General features: G+C 46.2%; 1 protein-coding gene across 1 annotated transcript in view; it reads right to left on the reverse strand.

Annotated features, from left to right (window-relative positions):
- Window positions 1-17,500, reverse strand: part of cita (citron rho-interacting serine/threonine kinase a) — a gene marked incomplete at its 5' end in the record, with an annotated part of 157,909 nt that overhangs the window by 34,631 nt on the left and 105,778 nt on the right. The window contains 5 exon segments of the mRNA XM_079814231.1: window positions 433-613; window positions 1,610-1,747; window positions 4,675-4,698; window positions 5,432-5,599; window positions 11,577-11,766. Of these exon segments, the coding sequence (XP_079670357.1) occupies window positions 433-613; window positions 1,610-1,747; window positions 4,675-4,698; window positions 5,432-5,599; window positions 11,577-11,766 (701 nt within the window).

Here is a 17,500-nt window from a genome sequence, read left to right on the forward strand (position 1 = left end):
ATTTGGTTTTAACTCTACGGTGGCTGATTTAGTCCAAGATTAACATGGCTTCCAGCTCGACCTCGTCCACATTGGACACGGAGCCATCGAGTGTTAAAACGCCAAAGGCCAAGCTTGAGTTTACGGGAATGTCCCTCTTTGGCTAATGTACTTTCAAGATGGAGGAGCAACATGGCGACCCGCAGTCGAACCCTCACCCGTATGTGTTTACAACGGCATATTATAAACTTACCAGAATACTTTATTACTTGAAAGAAGTAAATATACATTAATGAGCACATATATTTTTGAAAGAACTAAATGTTTTTAGCTAAGAATAGACTAAAAAAGTTACATAGTGTAGCTATAAGTAATTTTGTCATTTTTATTATAATTGTTTAAAAGAGACGGGTCCCTGGAGTCTGGGGTTCTGCCGTCCTCTCTGGAGCTCACCTGGGCTGCTTCATCCAGCCCTCCAGACGCACGTGACCCGACGCCTCTTTGACCTGCAGAGCTGGAGAACTGGACTTATCCCGACACAGAGCCTCAGTGAAGACAGTGCAGAACTCCACTGGCAGACCACAGGTGGCCGGCAGACACGGAGAACACTTGGGGTGGCAGAGAGTGCGACACTCTGATGGAGAGAAGAGGAGAGAAGAGGAGAGGAGGATGAGGAGAGAGGAGAGAAGAGGAGAGAAGAGGAGAGAGGAGAAGAGGAGAGAGGAGAGAAGAGAAGACAAGAAGAGTCATGGACAAACAGTCTCCTGCTACTCAAGAATCATTAAAGCTACATACCTGTATTCTGAGTGTGTGTGTGTGAGAGTGAGTGAGTGTGTGTGAGAACGAGTGAGTGTGTGTGTGTGAGAGAGTGAGTGAGTGTGTGTGAGAGTGAGTGAGTGTGTGTCAGAACGAGTGAGTGTGTGTGTGTGAGAGTGAGTGAGTGTGTGTGAGAGTGAGTGAGTGAGTGTGTGTGAGAACGAGTGAGTGTGTGTGTGTGTGAGAGTGAGTGAGTGTGTGTGAGAGTGCGTGTGTGTGTGTGTGTGTGTGTGTGTGTGAGTGAGTGTGTGTGAGAGTGAGTGAGTGTGAGAGAGTGTGTGTGTGAGAGTGAGTGAGTGTGAGAGAGTGAGTGAGTGAGTGAGTGAGTGAGTGAGTGAGTGAGTGAGTGTGTGTGTGTGTGTGTGTGTGTGTGTGTGTGTGTGTGTGTGTGTGTGTGAGAGAGTGAGTGAGTGAGTGAGTGAGTGAGTGTGTGTGAGTGTGTGTGTGTGTGTGAGAGTGAGTGAGTGAGTGAGTGTGAGAGAGTGTGTGTGTGTGAGAGTGAGTGAGTGTGTGTGAGAGAGAGTGAGTGAGTGAGTGTGTGTGAGAGAGAGTGAGTGAGTGAGTGTGAGAGATTGAGTGAGTGTGTGTGAGAGTGAGTGTGTGTGTGTGTGAGAGTGAGTGTGTGTGTGTGTGAGAGTGAGTGAGTGTGTGTGAGAGAATGAATGAGTTAGTGTGTGTGTGTGAGAGTGAGTGAGTGAGTGAGTGTGAGAGTGAGTGAGTGAGTTAGTGTGTGTGTGTGTGAGAGTGAGTGAGTGAGTGAGTGTGAGAGTGAGTGAGTGAGTGAGTGAGTGTGTGTGTGTGTGTGTGTTTATACCCAGGCATGTAGCAGCTTGTCGGCCGAAGTGAACTGTATCCAGACACACGGCACATTTTGCCGCCCTCATGTTCAGCCCCACTGTGAAGCGATGAGGGATGTTGTGGTGCATTCGTTCCTTCACACGCCGGCCGTACTCTACACACACACACACACACACACACACACACACACACACACACACAACGACAGTTAGTTAGCTAATGATCAGAGCAAAACATGTGAAGAGGAGCATCATCGAGAGAGAAGGCGGTCGCATGCAGGAAGAACAGAAGCTCAGAGGGAATCATAATGAACATAATGAAAGACAGGAACAGAGAATAAGTGTGTGTGAAGTGCACAAATCAAACATGAGAAAGGTGATGGACGTAGGGTGTGTGATATTTACAAAAAAAGTTAGCAATATTTAAAGATTTTATCTATAACGTTTAGACGAGTCACTGTGATTCAGTGAGTCATTGAGTTCAAATGATTCACTCAAACAGATGATTCGTTCCGGAACGAAGCGTTTGACTCTCTTACTCTGCTATTTTAAAGTTTCCTCATTTCGTTTCGGAGTCTCCAACAACAGCTTTACATGCACCAAAGGTCAAAAACACCACATTATCTCATAATATACATTACACATCAGAGTTCATGATTCTCAAAGGACTCGACGGTCTCTCTAAACCCCTCTGATTAGTCAGATGGCCCAGTCTGTTGTGATTGGTCGACTCTTATGGGATGATTTTAGACTCAAAATGATTAATAAATGCACACACACTTATCCATGAACTTGCTAAATGTTGCAGACATGCTTCACTCTCCACAAACAAATGCCTTTTAACCTGTGTGTGCAAAATACAGAATAACGTGAATGTGCAGCGATTTGTACAAATAGAGACACAGTTGTGAAATCAAAACTTCCATTGTGTATTAATGTAGGTCAGAATGTGTGTGTGTGTGTGTGAGTGTGTGAGTGTGTGTGTGTGTGTGTGTGTGTGTGTGTGTGTGTGTGTGTGTGTGTGTGTGTGTGCAGCGAGTGAGATGTGCATTTGTGGATCATGTGACGCGCATTCATTCATTGACTCGTTTGTGAGTCGATCCTTTGATTCATTTGGATTTTGAGACTTTCATTTCGCTGGTTTGGCCTTGCACGATACACACACTCACACACTCACACACTCACACACTCACACACTCACACACTCTCACACTCTCACACACTCACACACTCACACACTCACACACACACACACACACACACACACACACACACACACACACACACACACACACACACACACACACACACACACACACACACACACACACACACACACACACACACACACACACACACACACACACACACACACACACACACAGTTGTCTAAGAAAACCTGCTGCCACTAGATGGCAGTATCTGCCAAAAAAATATTAAAAGTAGACTATACTTTATTGAACATGTGCTATATTGAATATTAAGCATTTTATAATGGTTTTCAATGGGAGAAAATTGTTGTGATGAACAATGTTGTGTTCATAACCTGATTTAATCTGCTTAGAGTAGCCTATGCGTTATTAATACCTGTTTAACGTTAGCCTACTGTGAAGCGTCTTATAGGCAGAATAACGCTCACGTGCCGGTGTGTGTTTACTGCCATCTAGTGGCAGCACGTTTCCTTAGACAGCTGTGTGTGTGTGTGTGTGTGTGTGTGTGTGAGTGTGAGTGTGTGTGTGTGGATCGTGCAAGGCCAAACCAGCGAAATGAAAGTCTCAAAATCTAAATGAATCAAAGGATCGACTCACAAACGAGTCAATGAATGAATGTGCGTCACATGATCCACAAATGCACATCTCACTCGCTGCACACACACACACACACACACACACACACACACACACACACACACACACACACACACACACACACACACACACACACACACACACACACACACACACACACACACACACATGGATAAGTGTGTGTGCATTTATTAATCATTTTGAGTCTAAAATCATCCCATAGACTCAGCTCTGATTGGTCAGATGAGCCGGTCTGTTGTGAATGGTCTACTCTGCTCTGATTGGTTGATTTTTGCCCTTTATCTTGAATATTGAGGACATTATAAATGCAATAATAGAGTAAATCACTCTAAATACTCAAGTGCACTCGACTACATCCCATGCGGCCGCTCTAGGTGTGTTTGTGTAAAGTGAGGGACGTACTGATATTGTTATATCGCTAAAACAACAATAACCATATTATCCTAGACGATATATATCACACACCCCTAGTCTGACGTTGCAAATAAAACACACACAGGATCTACAGCGCAGCTGAAAGCAAAACTAATGACTAATAAACAAACATTTATCTCAAACTGCAGATAAAACTAACTTAAAGCTCCACTGTGTGATATTTTCCTCCATCTAGTGGTGAACTTGTATATGACCATCCAGTGAATATTAGTTTCTGTTCCTCTCCGATTTGGTTTTATCTCTACGGTGGCTGATTTAGTCCAAGATTAACATGGCTTCCAGCTCGACCTCGTCCACATTGGACACGGAGCCATCGAGTGTTAAAACGCCAAAGGCCAAGCTTGAGTTTACGGGAATGTCCCTCTTTGGCTAATGTACTTTCAAGATGGAGGAGCAACATGGCGACCCGCATTCGAACCCTCACCCGTATGTGTTTACAATGGCATATTATAAACTTACCAGAATACTTTATTACTTGAAAGAAGTCAATATACATTAATGAGCACATATATTTTTGAAAGAACTAAGTGTTTTAGCTAAGAATAAACTAAAAAAACTAGTGTTGTTGCCAAGGTGTTGCTATGCAGTTCCTCGGGTGTGTTGTGTGTTTTCCCATGACCCTGAACTACACACATCTGAGCTGATGATGATGAGCGACAGAAGCGGAGATGGAGAGAGAGAGAGAGAGAGAGAGAGAGAGAGAGAGAGAGAGAGAGAGAGAGAGAGAGAGAGAGAGAGAGAGAGAGAGAGAGAGAGAGAGAGAGAGAGAGAGAGAGAGAGAGAGAGAGAGAGAGAGAGAGAGAGAGAGAGAGACTTACTTTCAAACGTCACCCTCCTCTTCTCTGAAAGAGCAGATTGGACGGAGCCGGACGCAGAAAGAAAGAAAGAGCGCAGGACAGAAACATGAAGAGACTGAACCAGCGACAGAGAGAACTACTGATCACTCACACACACACACACACACACACACACACACACACACACACACACACACACACACACACACACACACACACAGACACACACACACACACACACACAGACAGACACACACACTCACACACACACAGACACACACACAGACACACACACACAGACACAGACACACACACACACACACACACACACACACACACACACACACACACACACACACACGTTTGTTTTTGTGAAATGTGAGAACATTCCATAGGCGTAATGGTTTTTATACCGTAAAAAACGTATTTTCTATCCCCTTACACTGCCCCTAAACCTACCCATCACACACACACACACACACACACACACACACACACACACACACACACACACACACACACTGCCCCTAAACCTAACCCTCACACACACACACACTGCCCCTGCCCCTGCACCTACCCATCACACACACACACACACACACACACACTGCCCCTGCCCCTGCACCTACCCATCACACACACACACACACACACACACACACACACACACACACACACTGCCCCTAAACCTAACCCTCACACACACACACACACACACACTGCCCCTGCCCCTGCACCTACCCATCACACACACACACACACACACACACACACTGACCCTCCGGCGTGGAGCTCTCCTTGCGGCGGGCGGAGCTGGAGGGGTTGAGGAGGCTGCTGGGATTGGGCTGCCGCTCCGGAGACTTCACGATGGCCGACATGAGGATCTGCTGACGGGCCGACGCCGGAGTGGGCGGAGCCACGTGCTCCTGCGCTTTAAAATGAGCTGCTGAGAGACACACACAACATCCTCAACATCAAACCACAGTTACATCTCCACAAGGAAACACACTGAAGAGTCGGCCACCCTTCACCGCTCTCACAGCTCAGCTCTTCTTTCCTCCGGCTGTAGGAGTGTGTTTATGGGGAATCTTCTACAAGCGTATTTGAGATGTTGGACGAGAAGCAGGGCTCTGAACCGGTTCAAGGAACGAAAACGAAAACCGCAAACGAACAGAATTTTAAGAGGAACAAAAAACGAAAACGAAATCAAGATCAATTTGAATCGTTCTGAACAGAAACGTTAATTTGAAATGAGCATTAAGCGGTTAATAAGGTTATTTTATCGCTCTCTTTAATATTTTAATTCGGCAGTGGCCAATCATGAATAGAGAAGTGCAGTGTGTGACGGATCCAGCGTGAGTCAGTTTGAGCGCATTTACACGCCTCAAGCACATTTCTCTCCCCGCTGAGCTCATCAATGAAAGCGCAGGTATTGGAGGACATTATTTACATACGTTTAAATAAGCAGAACGGACTTTAAGCTCAAATAGTCTGATTTAGGCTGATTTAGGCTGATTTAGGCTGATTTAGTTTGTGGATTCAGTTTAAGCCTGTCCAAGTAGGCTATAGCATCTATCAAACATTCCTATAGTCTTTCAGATGGCCAATACAGCTCAATGTTTTCTATATAGACGCTGATGCTGCGTATTAAATGGTGTTATATTGCATTAAATGATCAAGCTTTATTAGCTGACTGAGTTTGATTATGGGATGCAGACGTGTTGTGCAGTGTTTGCTTTGAAATTAGCAGCATTAAAAGAGCAATGGTTATCCAGTTTATTTATTCATGCAATTTTTAAAACAAGTCGTGTTGAAAAAAAGTTGTGTGCAAAGAATGTTCTCACTCTTCTGAAAATAATTCCAGCTGTTTATGCTGTTATTAATGCATGTATTTCTGTTGTGCTTTTAAAAATGTTATTAAATAAATATTCAAGTTTAATTACCATGCGTTATATTATTATTGAGTGAAAAATAAGTCTATTTATACATATTTGTTTAAAGTATAGGCTAAATTAAAATAACGTTATTAACCGGTATTTTTTCAAATCAAACCGTTTTCGGAACAGTAATGTTTATTGAGGAACGCAAAAACGGAAACGTTATAATATCGATTCTGCTCGGAGTGAACCATTGATATTTTTTCCCGTTTTTAAGCCCTGACGAGAAGCCCTGGCTCTCAGTCTCGCTCTAACAGGGTTCCCACTCCTTCACACACACACACACACACACACACACACACACACGGTTCCCACTCCTTCATCAACACCAGATTCAAGGACTTTTTAAAGCAGCTTTTATTTTAAATCAAGCACAATAAATACGATAAAGGTGTGTGTGTTACTGCTAATATATCAAACACCTGTACCTGTGTGTGTCATCACTGCAGTAACGCTGAGGCATAAACTGAACTAAAATACAATTTACAATGAAGAAAAATGTCCAATTTTACAAAATCCAGTGAGGAAAGAGGCTGGTGTAGATGAGCGAGAGATGCCGTTTGCAGCTCTTATTCCTGCTTTCAACATTTTTCACACTAGTTTTAGTTTTCTCTCTTTTATAAATCATTACTTGATTAAAACATCAAATATAGAAATAATATTGTATACATGAATTTTCAAATTAAATGAAAAAAAATGTTAATTGTTAGGCATTAAAAATATGCAAAATTATTTATTAAATCACCTGTATCTGTTTAAAAATCAATTTGAAGGCTTTTAAGAGCTGCACATATATTATATTTAACAGATATAATCGCTGCCGCAATAACGGCTCATTTCAAATGTTTACATGCTTTTCTTCTTTTTATTTTTTGAGCGGTGATGAAATATTGCTCTTGTAAACACTCGCCAGCATTTCAGTAATGAAAATGCATCCAAATTACAGCAAAGCGCAGCCGTACGGTGGCCTACAGGGGTCAAAAAGGATATAAACAGTGAATTCTGAAGGCATCTCATCTTGAAAGCTCAGAGATGTGGATTCAGACGCAGTTAAATCACCACAGGTTCTGCTGCTGTTTGTCTATAAACTGGAGGTCATTCGGCCGGGGATTTTTACGCGGGTGGTGGGAGAAAAACACTGACATTCTGGATTCAGGCGGCAATAAAATCACAGACTAGCCCCAGTAAATGATGAAAATACCTCACGACCCCACGAGAAACAATGACCATCTGAATAGAGCTTTAGACAGTAGAGGCGCTTATAGAACAGCAGAAATATAATGAAATATCTTCCATTTTTGTAATAGCACACCCTACTCTAACAAAATGCAGTTCATGCTTAATTCAAGCACTTTTTAAGGATCTGTGTTTGTTTTCAAGTACTTTCCAGGCCTTGAATCATGAGTCTGTAATTCAAGAACTTTCAAGAAGTGTGGGAACCCTGTCTAATTCATCCCAAAGCTGTTCTATGGGGTTGAGGTCAGGACTCCAGTTCCTCCACACCAAACTCGCTCATCCATGTCTTTGTGGAGCGACGAAAATGCCTTGCATTAAGAGTTCCTTTCACTGGAACTAACCGCTGAAAAACAACTCCACCCTAAAACCCCCCCTCCACCAAACTTTACACTTGCAGTCAGGCGAGTCCCGTTCCCCTGGCAACCGCCAGACTCGTCCATGGGATTGTCAGACAGAGAAGCGTGATTGGTCACTCAGAGAACACGTCTCCACTGCTCTAGAGTAGGGCTGTGCAATATATCGAAATTATCGAAATATCGCAAATGTTCATATCGCAACAGCACGCAATATGTGAATGATTTTAATAGGCTATTTCAACGTTGTGAAAAGTGTACGTTTTAGGTTGACGCATACAGCAGAGAATAGACTGAGCACACGACTGTTACTTATGTGACTAGCTTGACGTTAAAAATAGTTATTAAATGCAATAACTTGCGAAAAACAACTCCTTGCCGTCTCGCGCTGTCTGACACACACACACACCGAAACATGCGCTAAAGCCGCCTCTCTGAAAGTGTGTGATCCCTTCAGTTCTGTTATTAAGCATTAGGTCTTAAAGTGACAGCCTGCTAATACTATAAACCAGCCGCTGTCTGTCAAACAATGACTGCTGTTTTTAGTTCTTATTTTTAATAACAAAGATAAATTAAAATAACAAAAATAATGGTCCAGCCCTAGTTCAGGTGTGTTTGTGTACCTGGATGTTCTTGATGTTTAAGTTTTAGGTTCATATATCTATATATTACCAAGTCAAGAGTTTTTGGTATTTAAAGGGGTGGTAAAACACAATCTTTTGAAGGCTTGACTGTGTTTGTGGGGTGCACTGTAACATGTGTTCATGCTTCGTTTTAAAAAAAATTGCCTTATTTTTCATATATTTGACCTTTATTCTACACTGCTCTGTCCCTCCTTGTAAAACGGTCTGATGGTTTCCGGGTTGTATGAAGCCAGTCCCTCAAAAATACGCAGTGGGCTCTGATTGGTTAGCTGGCCCAGTGTGTTGTGATTCGCTAACCGCAGTGCACGGTTGTCGGAAACGTCACGCCCCTTACCGGAGGCTGTGCTTTGGTCGGCGTCAATAAAACCATATGAGCCCGAATCAGACCCAGAACATTTGAGTGAAGATGATGGAGCAGAACCTGTTCAGTCCTCAAGAGTAAAGACTGCGGATCTATAATTATCGCTACTGAATGGCACTTTAACTTTTGTATTTTTAGAACGATTATAGCCAAATATCTGTCGCAAGAACTAACCCAAAACAAACACTAAGCACTGGCTTAAACTAGTAAGTTAGCCAAATCACACACAGAAGCATGTTTAGCATGCCTGTAGATAAACAATACATAAAAGCTCTAATCAAAGAATCATTTACACTAATGCCAGGTTCGCTGTTGAGATTTTAACATTAGTGTTTGTAACGTTAGGTGTTCGTCGGATAACGTTAAGTATGAATGAGCATTTAACAGACTGGTTTGCAGAACAGTGTTGTCATCTGTTTACTTCCTTGCTACAACCTATTACAGGAAAACACATCGATGAAAAATAAATCAGACTTACAGGTTGTGGCCCGTGAACAGCTTCTGTTTGTAAATCCAGCTTTCAGGACAAGCCGTTGTGCATATCCTGCATTGAACTCGCGAAGTTTGTGGAAGTTTGTGTTGTCCTCTGTGAAATGTGCAGCGCGCACGTCGTGCATCCACGCACCGGCAGTGTTTTTTTTCACGCAGCTAACGTTGTGCAAATCCGGCATTGAAATCGCGAAGACGGTGGATGTTCTCCTCTGTTAGATGTGCTGCAGGAGCCCTGCGCGCGCCTGATTCCCCGCTGACTCAAACACACACGTGCATATAACATGCTGTATGTTAAACGCTCCGCAACGCACCCCCGTCCCAAGGAAGGCTGAACAGAGCAAGTACCCCAGACCTGCAATCCGGATGAAAATAACAGCGTTTCCTCTGCATCGCGGCAACAACACTCCAGCCTACTATACCACAACAGTGCCGCGATACAAAATGGCCTCACCCCCCCTTATTTAATATTCTCGGAGGAGGGGTTTATGTAAATATTGAGCCTGTTGATGTCACCAACCCTGGAGGAATGTCTGTAGTCGCCTACTGGCCGTTTGCTGTAGTTCTTAGAAACTGATTTCTTTAAAAGCAAATATCTCCCTTTGCTTTAAACTTTGAACGTTGTAACTTTGCAGATGTTGTTTATGCTCAAGCAGCAACATTACACACTAGCTAAAGTTAGAATAGTGAAATCGTGGTTTACCACCCCTTTAAATATCTGCATTACATGTTTTGTTTGTTTACACTGATGTTAAAATTATATTGTCAGATTTGTGACTTTAATTTTTGCTAAAACACTGCTGGTCACTTTCAGAAGTTGTAGCAATGCTTTCTTTTCCCAGACAGAATGTCAAACACATTAATGGTATCATTCACAGTTTTTAAATATTTTTTTAAATTTTTATCAAGATTTTACACACTTGAAGCAATATTGTATTGCATATTGAATATCGCATTTTTCTTCAATATCGCACAGCCCTGCTCTAGAGTCCTGTGGTGGCGCGCTTTACCCCACTGCATCCCACGCTTTGGTGATGTAAGGCTTGGATGAGCTGCTCGGCCATGGAAACCCATTCCATGAAGCTCTACACACTGTTCTTGACCCCGCTCTGTGACCCTCAGCATGCGCTGACCCCGCTCTGTGACCCTCAGCATGCGCTGACCCCGCTCTGTGACCCTCAGCATGCGCTGACCCCGCTCTGTGACCCTCAGCATGGGCTGACCCCGCTCTGTGACCCTCAGCATGCGCTGACCCCGCTCTGTGACCCTCAGCATGCGCTGACCCCGCTCTGTGACCCTCAGCATGTGCTGACCCCGCTCTGTGACCCTCAGCATGCGCTGACCCCGCTCTGTGACCCTCAGCATGCGCTGACCCCGCTCTGTGACCCTCAGCATGCGCTGACCCCACTTCTGTGACCCTCAGCATGTGCTGACCCCGCTCTGTGACCCTCAGCATGCGCTGACCCCGCTCTGTGACCCTCAGCATGGGCTGACCCCGCTCTGTGACCCTCAGCATGCGCTGACCCCGCTCTGTGACCCTCAGCATGCGCTGACCCCGCTCTGTGACCCTCAGCATGCGCTGACCCCGCTCTGTGACCCTCAGCATGGGCTGACCCCGCTCTGTTGGGCAGAGTGATGATGTGATGTGATGTGATGATGTGATGTGATGATGTGATGATATGATGTGATGATGTGATGTGATGATGTGATGTGATGATGTGATGATGTGATGTGATGATGTGATGATGTGATGATGTGATGAGATGATGTGATGATGTGATGATGTGATGAGATGATGTGATGATGTGATAATGTGATGATGTGATGTGATGATGTGATGATGTGATGTGATGATGTGATGTGATGTGATGATGTGATGTGATGATGTGATGTGATGTCTCACCCTCGTCCCGTAAGCAGCGCAGCTCGATCCTCATCTTCTGCAGCGCCTCCTCCAGCTCTGAGCAGCGCGACCGCTCCTTCTCCAGCGCCGCCTTCATGTCGCTGTACTGGAGGGGCAGAGCGGGCGCTGAGGAGGCGGGGCCACCGTTAGCGGTCACGCCCACCTCCTCACGGCGACGCCCAAATATACCCTGAAACACACACACAGCTGACCTTCAGCTTCACACACAGGCTGTTGAGTGCTGGACTCTGATTGGCTGATCAATGTTATAAGGCACGCAATTATTTTGCAGTAAATGCATAGATAAAGAATATAGCTATTTTAAATTGTAATAATTTATCAAATTATTATTTTTTTTATCAAATATATGCAGCCTTGGTCAGCAGAAGAGACTTCAAATCATAAAAAAATCATAATTATTCCATAAGCAGGCAGATACAAATGCAGAGAACAATCAAACGGTTCATTCCAGACTGTGAAGTGCCTGCAGTTCAGTGACACACACACACACACACACACACACACACACACACACACACACACACACACACACACACACACAGAGAGTCTTAAACACACACATATCCGACTGTAATGAGAGTTTATGAATGAGATGAACTCTGAGACGCCCTGAGGAGACGAGCCGCTGTCATTGGCTCATTAACATCATCCTCTCTCTCGTTCTCCACCTCTTCCTGTCTCTCTCGTTCTCCACCTCTTCCTGTCTCTCTCTCGTTCTCCATCTCTCTCTCATTCCCAGTCTCTCTCGTTCTCCACCTCTTCCTCTCTCTCTCGTTCTCCACCTCTTCCTGTCTCTCTCTCGTTCTCCATCTCTCTCATTCCCAGTCTCTCTCGTTCTCCACCTCTTCCTGTCTCTCTCTCGTTCTCCACCTCTTTCTGTCTCTCTCTCGTTCTCCACCTCTTCCTGTCTCTCTCTCGTTCTCCATCTCTTCCTGTCTCTCTCTCGTTCTCCACCTCTTCCTGTCTCTCTCTCGTTCTCCACCTCTTCCTGTCTCTCTCTCATTCTCCATCTCTCTCTCATTCCCTGTCTCTCTCGTTCTCCACCTCTTCCTGTCTCTCTCTCGTTCTTTATCTCTCTCTCATTCCCTGTCTCTCTCGTTCTCCACCTCTTCCTGTCTCTCTCTCGTTCTCCACCTCTTTCTGTCTCTCTCTCGTTCTCCACCTCTTCCTGTCTCTCTCTCGTTCTCCACCTCTTCCTGTCTCTCTCTCGTTCTCCACCTCTTCCTGTCTCTCTCTCATTCTCCATCTCTCTCTCATTCCCTGTCTCTCTCGTTCTCCACCTCTTCCTGTCTCTCTCGTTCTCCACCTCTTCCTGTCTCTCTCTCGTTCTCCACCTCTTTCTGTCTCTCTCTCGTTCTCCACCTCTTTCTGTCTCTCTCTCGTTCTCCATCTCTTCCTGTCTCTCTCTCGTTCTCCACCTCTTTCTGTCTCTCTCTCGTTCTCCACCTCTTTCTGTCTCTCTCTCGTTCTCCATCTCTTCCTGTCTCTCTCTCGTTCTCCACCTCTTTCTGTCTCTCTCTCGTTCTCCACCTCTTTCTGTCTCTCTCTCGTTCTCCACCTCTTCCTGTCTCTCTCTCGTTCTTTATCTCTCTCTCATTCCATGTCTCTCTTGTTCTCCACCTCTTCCTGTCTCTCTCTCGTTCTCCACCTCTTCCTGTCTCTCTCTCGTTCTCCATCTCTCTCTCATTCCCTGTCTCTATCGTTCTCCACCTCTTCCTGTCTCTCTCTCGTTCTTTATCTCTCTCTCATTCCCTGTCTCTCTCGTTCTCCACCTCTTCCTGTCTCTCTCTCGTTCTCCACCTCTTCCTGTCTCTCTCTCGTTCTCCACCTCTTACTGTCTCTCTCTCGTTCTCCACCTCTTACTGTCTCTCTCTCGTTCTCCACCTCTTCCTGTCTGTCTCTCGTTCTCCACCTCTTCCTGACTGTCTCTCGTTCTCCACCTCTTCCTGTCTCTCTCTCGTTCTCCACCTCTTACTGTCTCTCTCTCGTTCTCCACCTCTTCCTGTCTCTCTCTCGTTCTCCACCTCTTCCTGTCTCTCTCTCGTTCTTCACCTCTTCCTGTCTCTCTCTCGTTCTCCACCTCTTCCTGTCTCTCTCTCGTTCTTTATCTCTCTCTCATTCCCTGTCTCTCTCATTCTCCACCTCTTCCTGTCTCTCTCTCGTTCTCCACCTCTTCCTGTCTCTCTCTCGTTCTCCACCTCTTTCTGTCTCTCTCTCGTTCTCCACCTCTTTCTGTCTCTCTCTCGTTCTCCATCTCTTCCTGTCTCTCTCTCGTTCTCCACCTCTTTCTGTCTCTCTCTCGTTCTCCACCTCTTTCTGTCTGTCTCTCGTTCTCCACCTCTTCCTGTCTGTCTCTCGTTCTCCATCTCTTCCTGTCTCTCTCTCGTTCTCCACCTCTTCCTGTCTGTCTCTCGTTCTCCATCTCTTCCTGTCTCTCTCTTGTTCTCCACCTCTTCCTGTCTGTCTCTCGTTCTCCACCTCTTTCTGTCTCTCTCTCGTTCTCCACCTCTTCCTGTCTGTCTCTCGTTCTCCACCTCTTCCTGTCTCTCTCTCGTTCTCCATCTCTTCCTGTCTCTCTCTCGTTCTCCACCTCTTCCTGTCTCTCTCTCGTTCTCCATCTCTCTTTCATTCCCTGTCTCTCTCATTCTCCACCTCTTCCAGTCTCTCTCTCGTTCTCCATCTCTTCCTGTCTCTCTCTCGTTCTCCATCTCTTCCTGTCACTCTCTCGTTCTCCACCTCTTCCTGTCTCTCTCTCGTTCTCCACCTCTTCCTGTCTGTCTCTCGTTCTCCATCTCTTCCTGTCTCTCTCTCGTTCTCCACCTCTTCCTGTCTCTCTCTTGTTCTCCACCTCTTCCTGTCTGTCTCTCGTTCTCCACCTCTTCCTGTCTGTCTCTCGTTCTCCACCTCTTCCTGTCTGTCTCTTGTTCTCCACCTCTTCCTGTCTGTCTCTCGTTCTCCACCTCTTCCTGTCTGTCTCTCGTTCTCCACCTCTTCCTGTCTGTCTCTCGTTCTCCACCTCTTCCTGTCTGTCTCTCGTTCTCCACCTCTTCCTGTCTGTCTCTCGTTCTCCACCTCTTCCTGTCTCTCTCTCGTTCTCCACCTCTTTCTGTCTCTCTCTCGTTCTCCACCTCTTACTGTCTCTCTCTCGTTCTCCACCTCTTCCTGTCTGTCTCTCGTTCTCCACCTCTTCCTGTCTCTCTCTCGTTCTCCATCTCTTCCTGTCTCTCTCTCGTTCTCCACCTCTTCCTGTCTCTCTCTCGTTCTCCACCTCTTCCTGTCTCTCTCTCATTCTCCATCTCTCTCTCATTCCCTGTCTCTCTCGTTCTCCACCTCTTCCTGTCTCTCTCTCGTTCTCCACCTCTTCCTGTCTCTCTCTCGTTCTCCATCTCTCTCTCATTCCCTGTCTCTATCGTTCTCCACCTCTTCCTGTCTCTCTCTCGTTCTTTATCTCTCTCTCATTCCCTGTCTCTCTCGTTCTCCACCTCTTCCTGTCTCTCTCTCGTTCTCCACCTCTTCCTGTCTCTCTCTCGTTCTCCACCTCTTCCTGTCTCTCTCTCGTTCTCCACCTCTTACTGTCTCTCTCTCGTTCTCCACCTCTTACTGTCTCTCTCTCGTACTCCACCTCTTCCTGTCTGTCTCTCGTTCTCCACCTCTTCCTGTCTGTCTCTCGTTCTCCACCTCTTCCTGTCTCTCTCTCGTTCTCCACCTCTTACTGTCTCTCTCTCGTTCTCCACCTCTTCCTGTCTCTCTCTCGTTCTCCACCTCTTCCTGTCTCTCTCTCGTTCTCCACCTCTTCCTGTCTCTCTCTCGTTCTCCACCTCTTCCTGTCTCTCTCTCGTTCTTTATCTCTCTCTCATTCCCTGTCTCTCTCATTCTCCACCTCTTCCTGTCTCTCTCTCGTTCTCCACCTCTTCCTGTCTCTCTCTTGTTCTCCACCTCTTCCTGTCTGTCTCTCGTTCTCCACCTCTTCCTGTCTGTCTCTCGTTCTCCACCTCTTCCTGTCTGTCTCTTGTTCTCCACCTCTTCCTGTCTGTCTCTCGTTCTCCACCTCTTCCTGTCTGTCTCTCGTTCTCCACCTCTTCCTGTCTCTCTCTCGTTCTCCACCTCTTACTGTCTCTCTCTCGTTCTCCACCTCTTCCTGTCTGTCTCTCGTTCTCCACCTCTTCCTGTCTCTCTCTCGTTCTCCATCTCTTCCTGTCTCTCTCTCGTTCTCCACCTCTTCCTGTCTCTCTCTCGTTCTCCACCTCTTCCTGTCTCTCTCTCATTCTCCATCTCTCTCTCATTCCCTGTCTCTCTCGTTCTCCACCTCTTCCTGTCTCTCTCTCGTTCTCCACCTCTTCCTGTCTCTCTCTCGTTCTCCATCTCTCTCTCATTCCCTGTCTCTATCGTTCTCCACCTCTTCCTGTCTCTCTCTCGTTCTTTATCTCTCTCTCATTCCCTGTCTCTCTCGTTCTCCACCTCTTCCTGTCTCTCTCTCGTTCTCCACCTCTTCCTGTCTCTCTCTCGTTCTCCACCTCTTCCTGTCTCTCTCTCGTTCTCCACCTCTTCCTGTCTCTCTCTCGTTCTCCACCTCTTACTGTCTCTCTCTCGTTCTCCACCTCTTACTGTCTCTCTCTCGTACTCCACCTCTTCCTGTCTGTCTCTCGTTCTCCACCTCTTCCTGTCTGTCTCTCGTTCTCCACCTCTTCCTGTCTCTCTCTCGTTCTCCACCTCTTACTGTCTCTCTCTCGTTCTCCACCTCTTCCTGTCTCTCTCTCGTTCTCCACCTCTTCCTGTCTCTCTCTCGTTCTCCACCTCTTCCTGTCTCTCTCTCGTTCTCCACCTCTTCCTGTCTCTCTCTCGTTCTTTATCTCTCTCTCATTCCCTGTCTCTCTCATTCTCCACCTCTTCCTGTCTCTCTCTCGTTCTCCACCTCTTCCTGTCTCTCTCATTCTCCACCTCTTCCTGTCTCTCTCTCGTTCTCCACCTCTTCCTGTCTCTCTCTCGTTCTCCACCTCTTTCTGTCTCTCTCTCGTTCTCCACCTCTTACTGTCTCTCTCTCGTTCTCCATCTCTTCCTGTCTCTCTCTCGTTCTCCACCTCTTTCTGTCTCTCTCTCGTTCTCCACCTCTTTCTGTCTGTCTCTCGTTCTCCACCTCTTCCTGTCTGTCTCTCGTTCTCCACCTCTTCCTGTCTCTCTCTCGTTCTCCACCTCTTCCTGTCTCTCTCTCGTTCTCCACCTCTTTCTGTCTCTCTCTCGTTCTCCACCTCTTTCTGTCTCTCTCTCGTTCTCCACCTCTTACTGTCTCTCTCTCGTTCTCCACCTCTTTCTGTCTCTCTCTCGTTCTCCACCTCTTTCTGTCTCTCTCTCGTTCTTCACCTCTTCCTGTCTCTCTCTCGTTCTCCATCTCTTCCTGTCTCTCTCTCGTTCTCCACCTCTTCCTGTCTCTCTCTCATTCTCCATCTCTCTCTCATTCCCTGTCTCTCTCGTTCTCCACCTCTTCCTGTCTCTCTCTCGTTCTTTATCTCTCTCTCATTCCCTGTCTCTCTCGTTCTCCACCTCTTCCTGTCTCTCTCTCGTTCTCCACCTCTTTCTGTCTCTCTCTCGTTCTCCACCTCTTTCTGTCTCTCTCTCGTTCTCCATCTCTTCCTGTCTCTCTCTCGTTCTCCACCTCTTTCTGTCTCTCTCTCGTTCTCCACCTCTTTCTGTCTCTCTCTCGTTCTCCATCTCTTCCTGTCTCTCTCTCGTTCTCCACCTCTTTCTGTCTCTCTCTCGTTCTCCACCTCTTTCTGTCTCTCTCTCGTTCTCCACCTCTTCCTGTCTCTCTCTCGTTCTTTATCTCTCTCTCATTCCATGTCTCTCTTGTTCTCCACCTCTTCCTGTCTCTCTCTCGTTCTCCACCTCTTCCTGTCTCTCTCTCGTTC

This window comes from Gobio gobio, assembly GCF_949357685.1.
Source record: "Gobio gobio genome assembly, chromosome: 4".
Lineage (NCBI taxonomy): Eukaryota > Metazoa > Chordata > Actinopteri > Cypriniformes > Gobionidae > Gobio > Gobio gobio.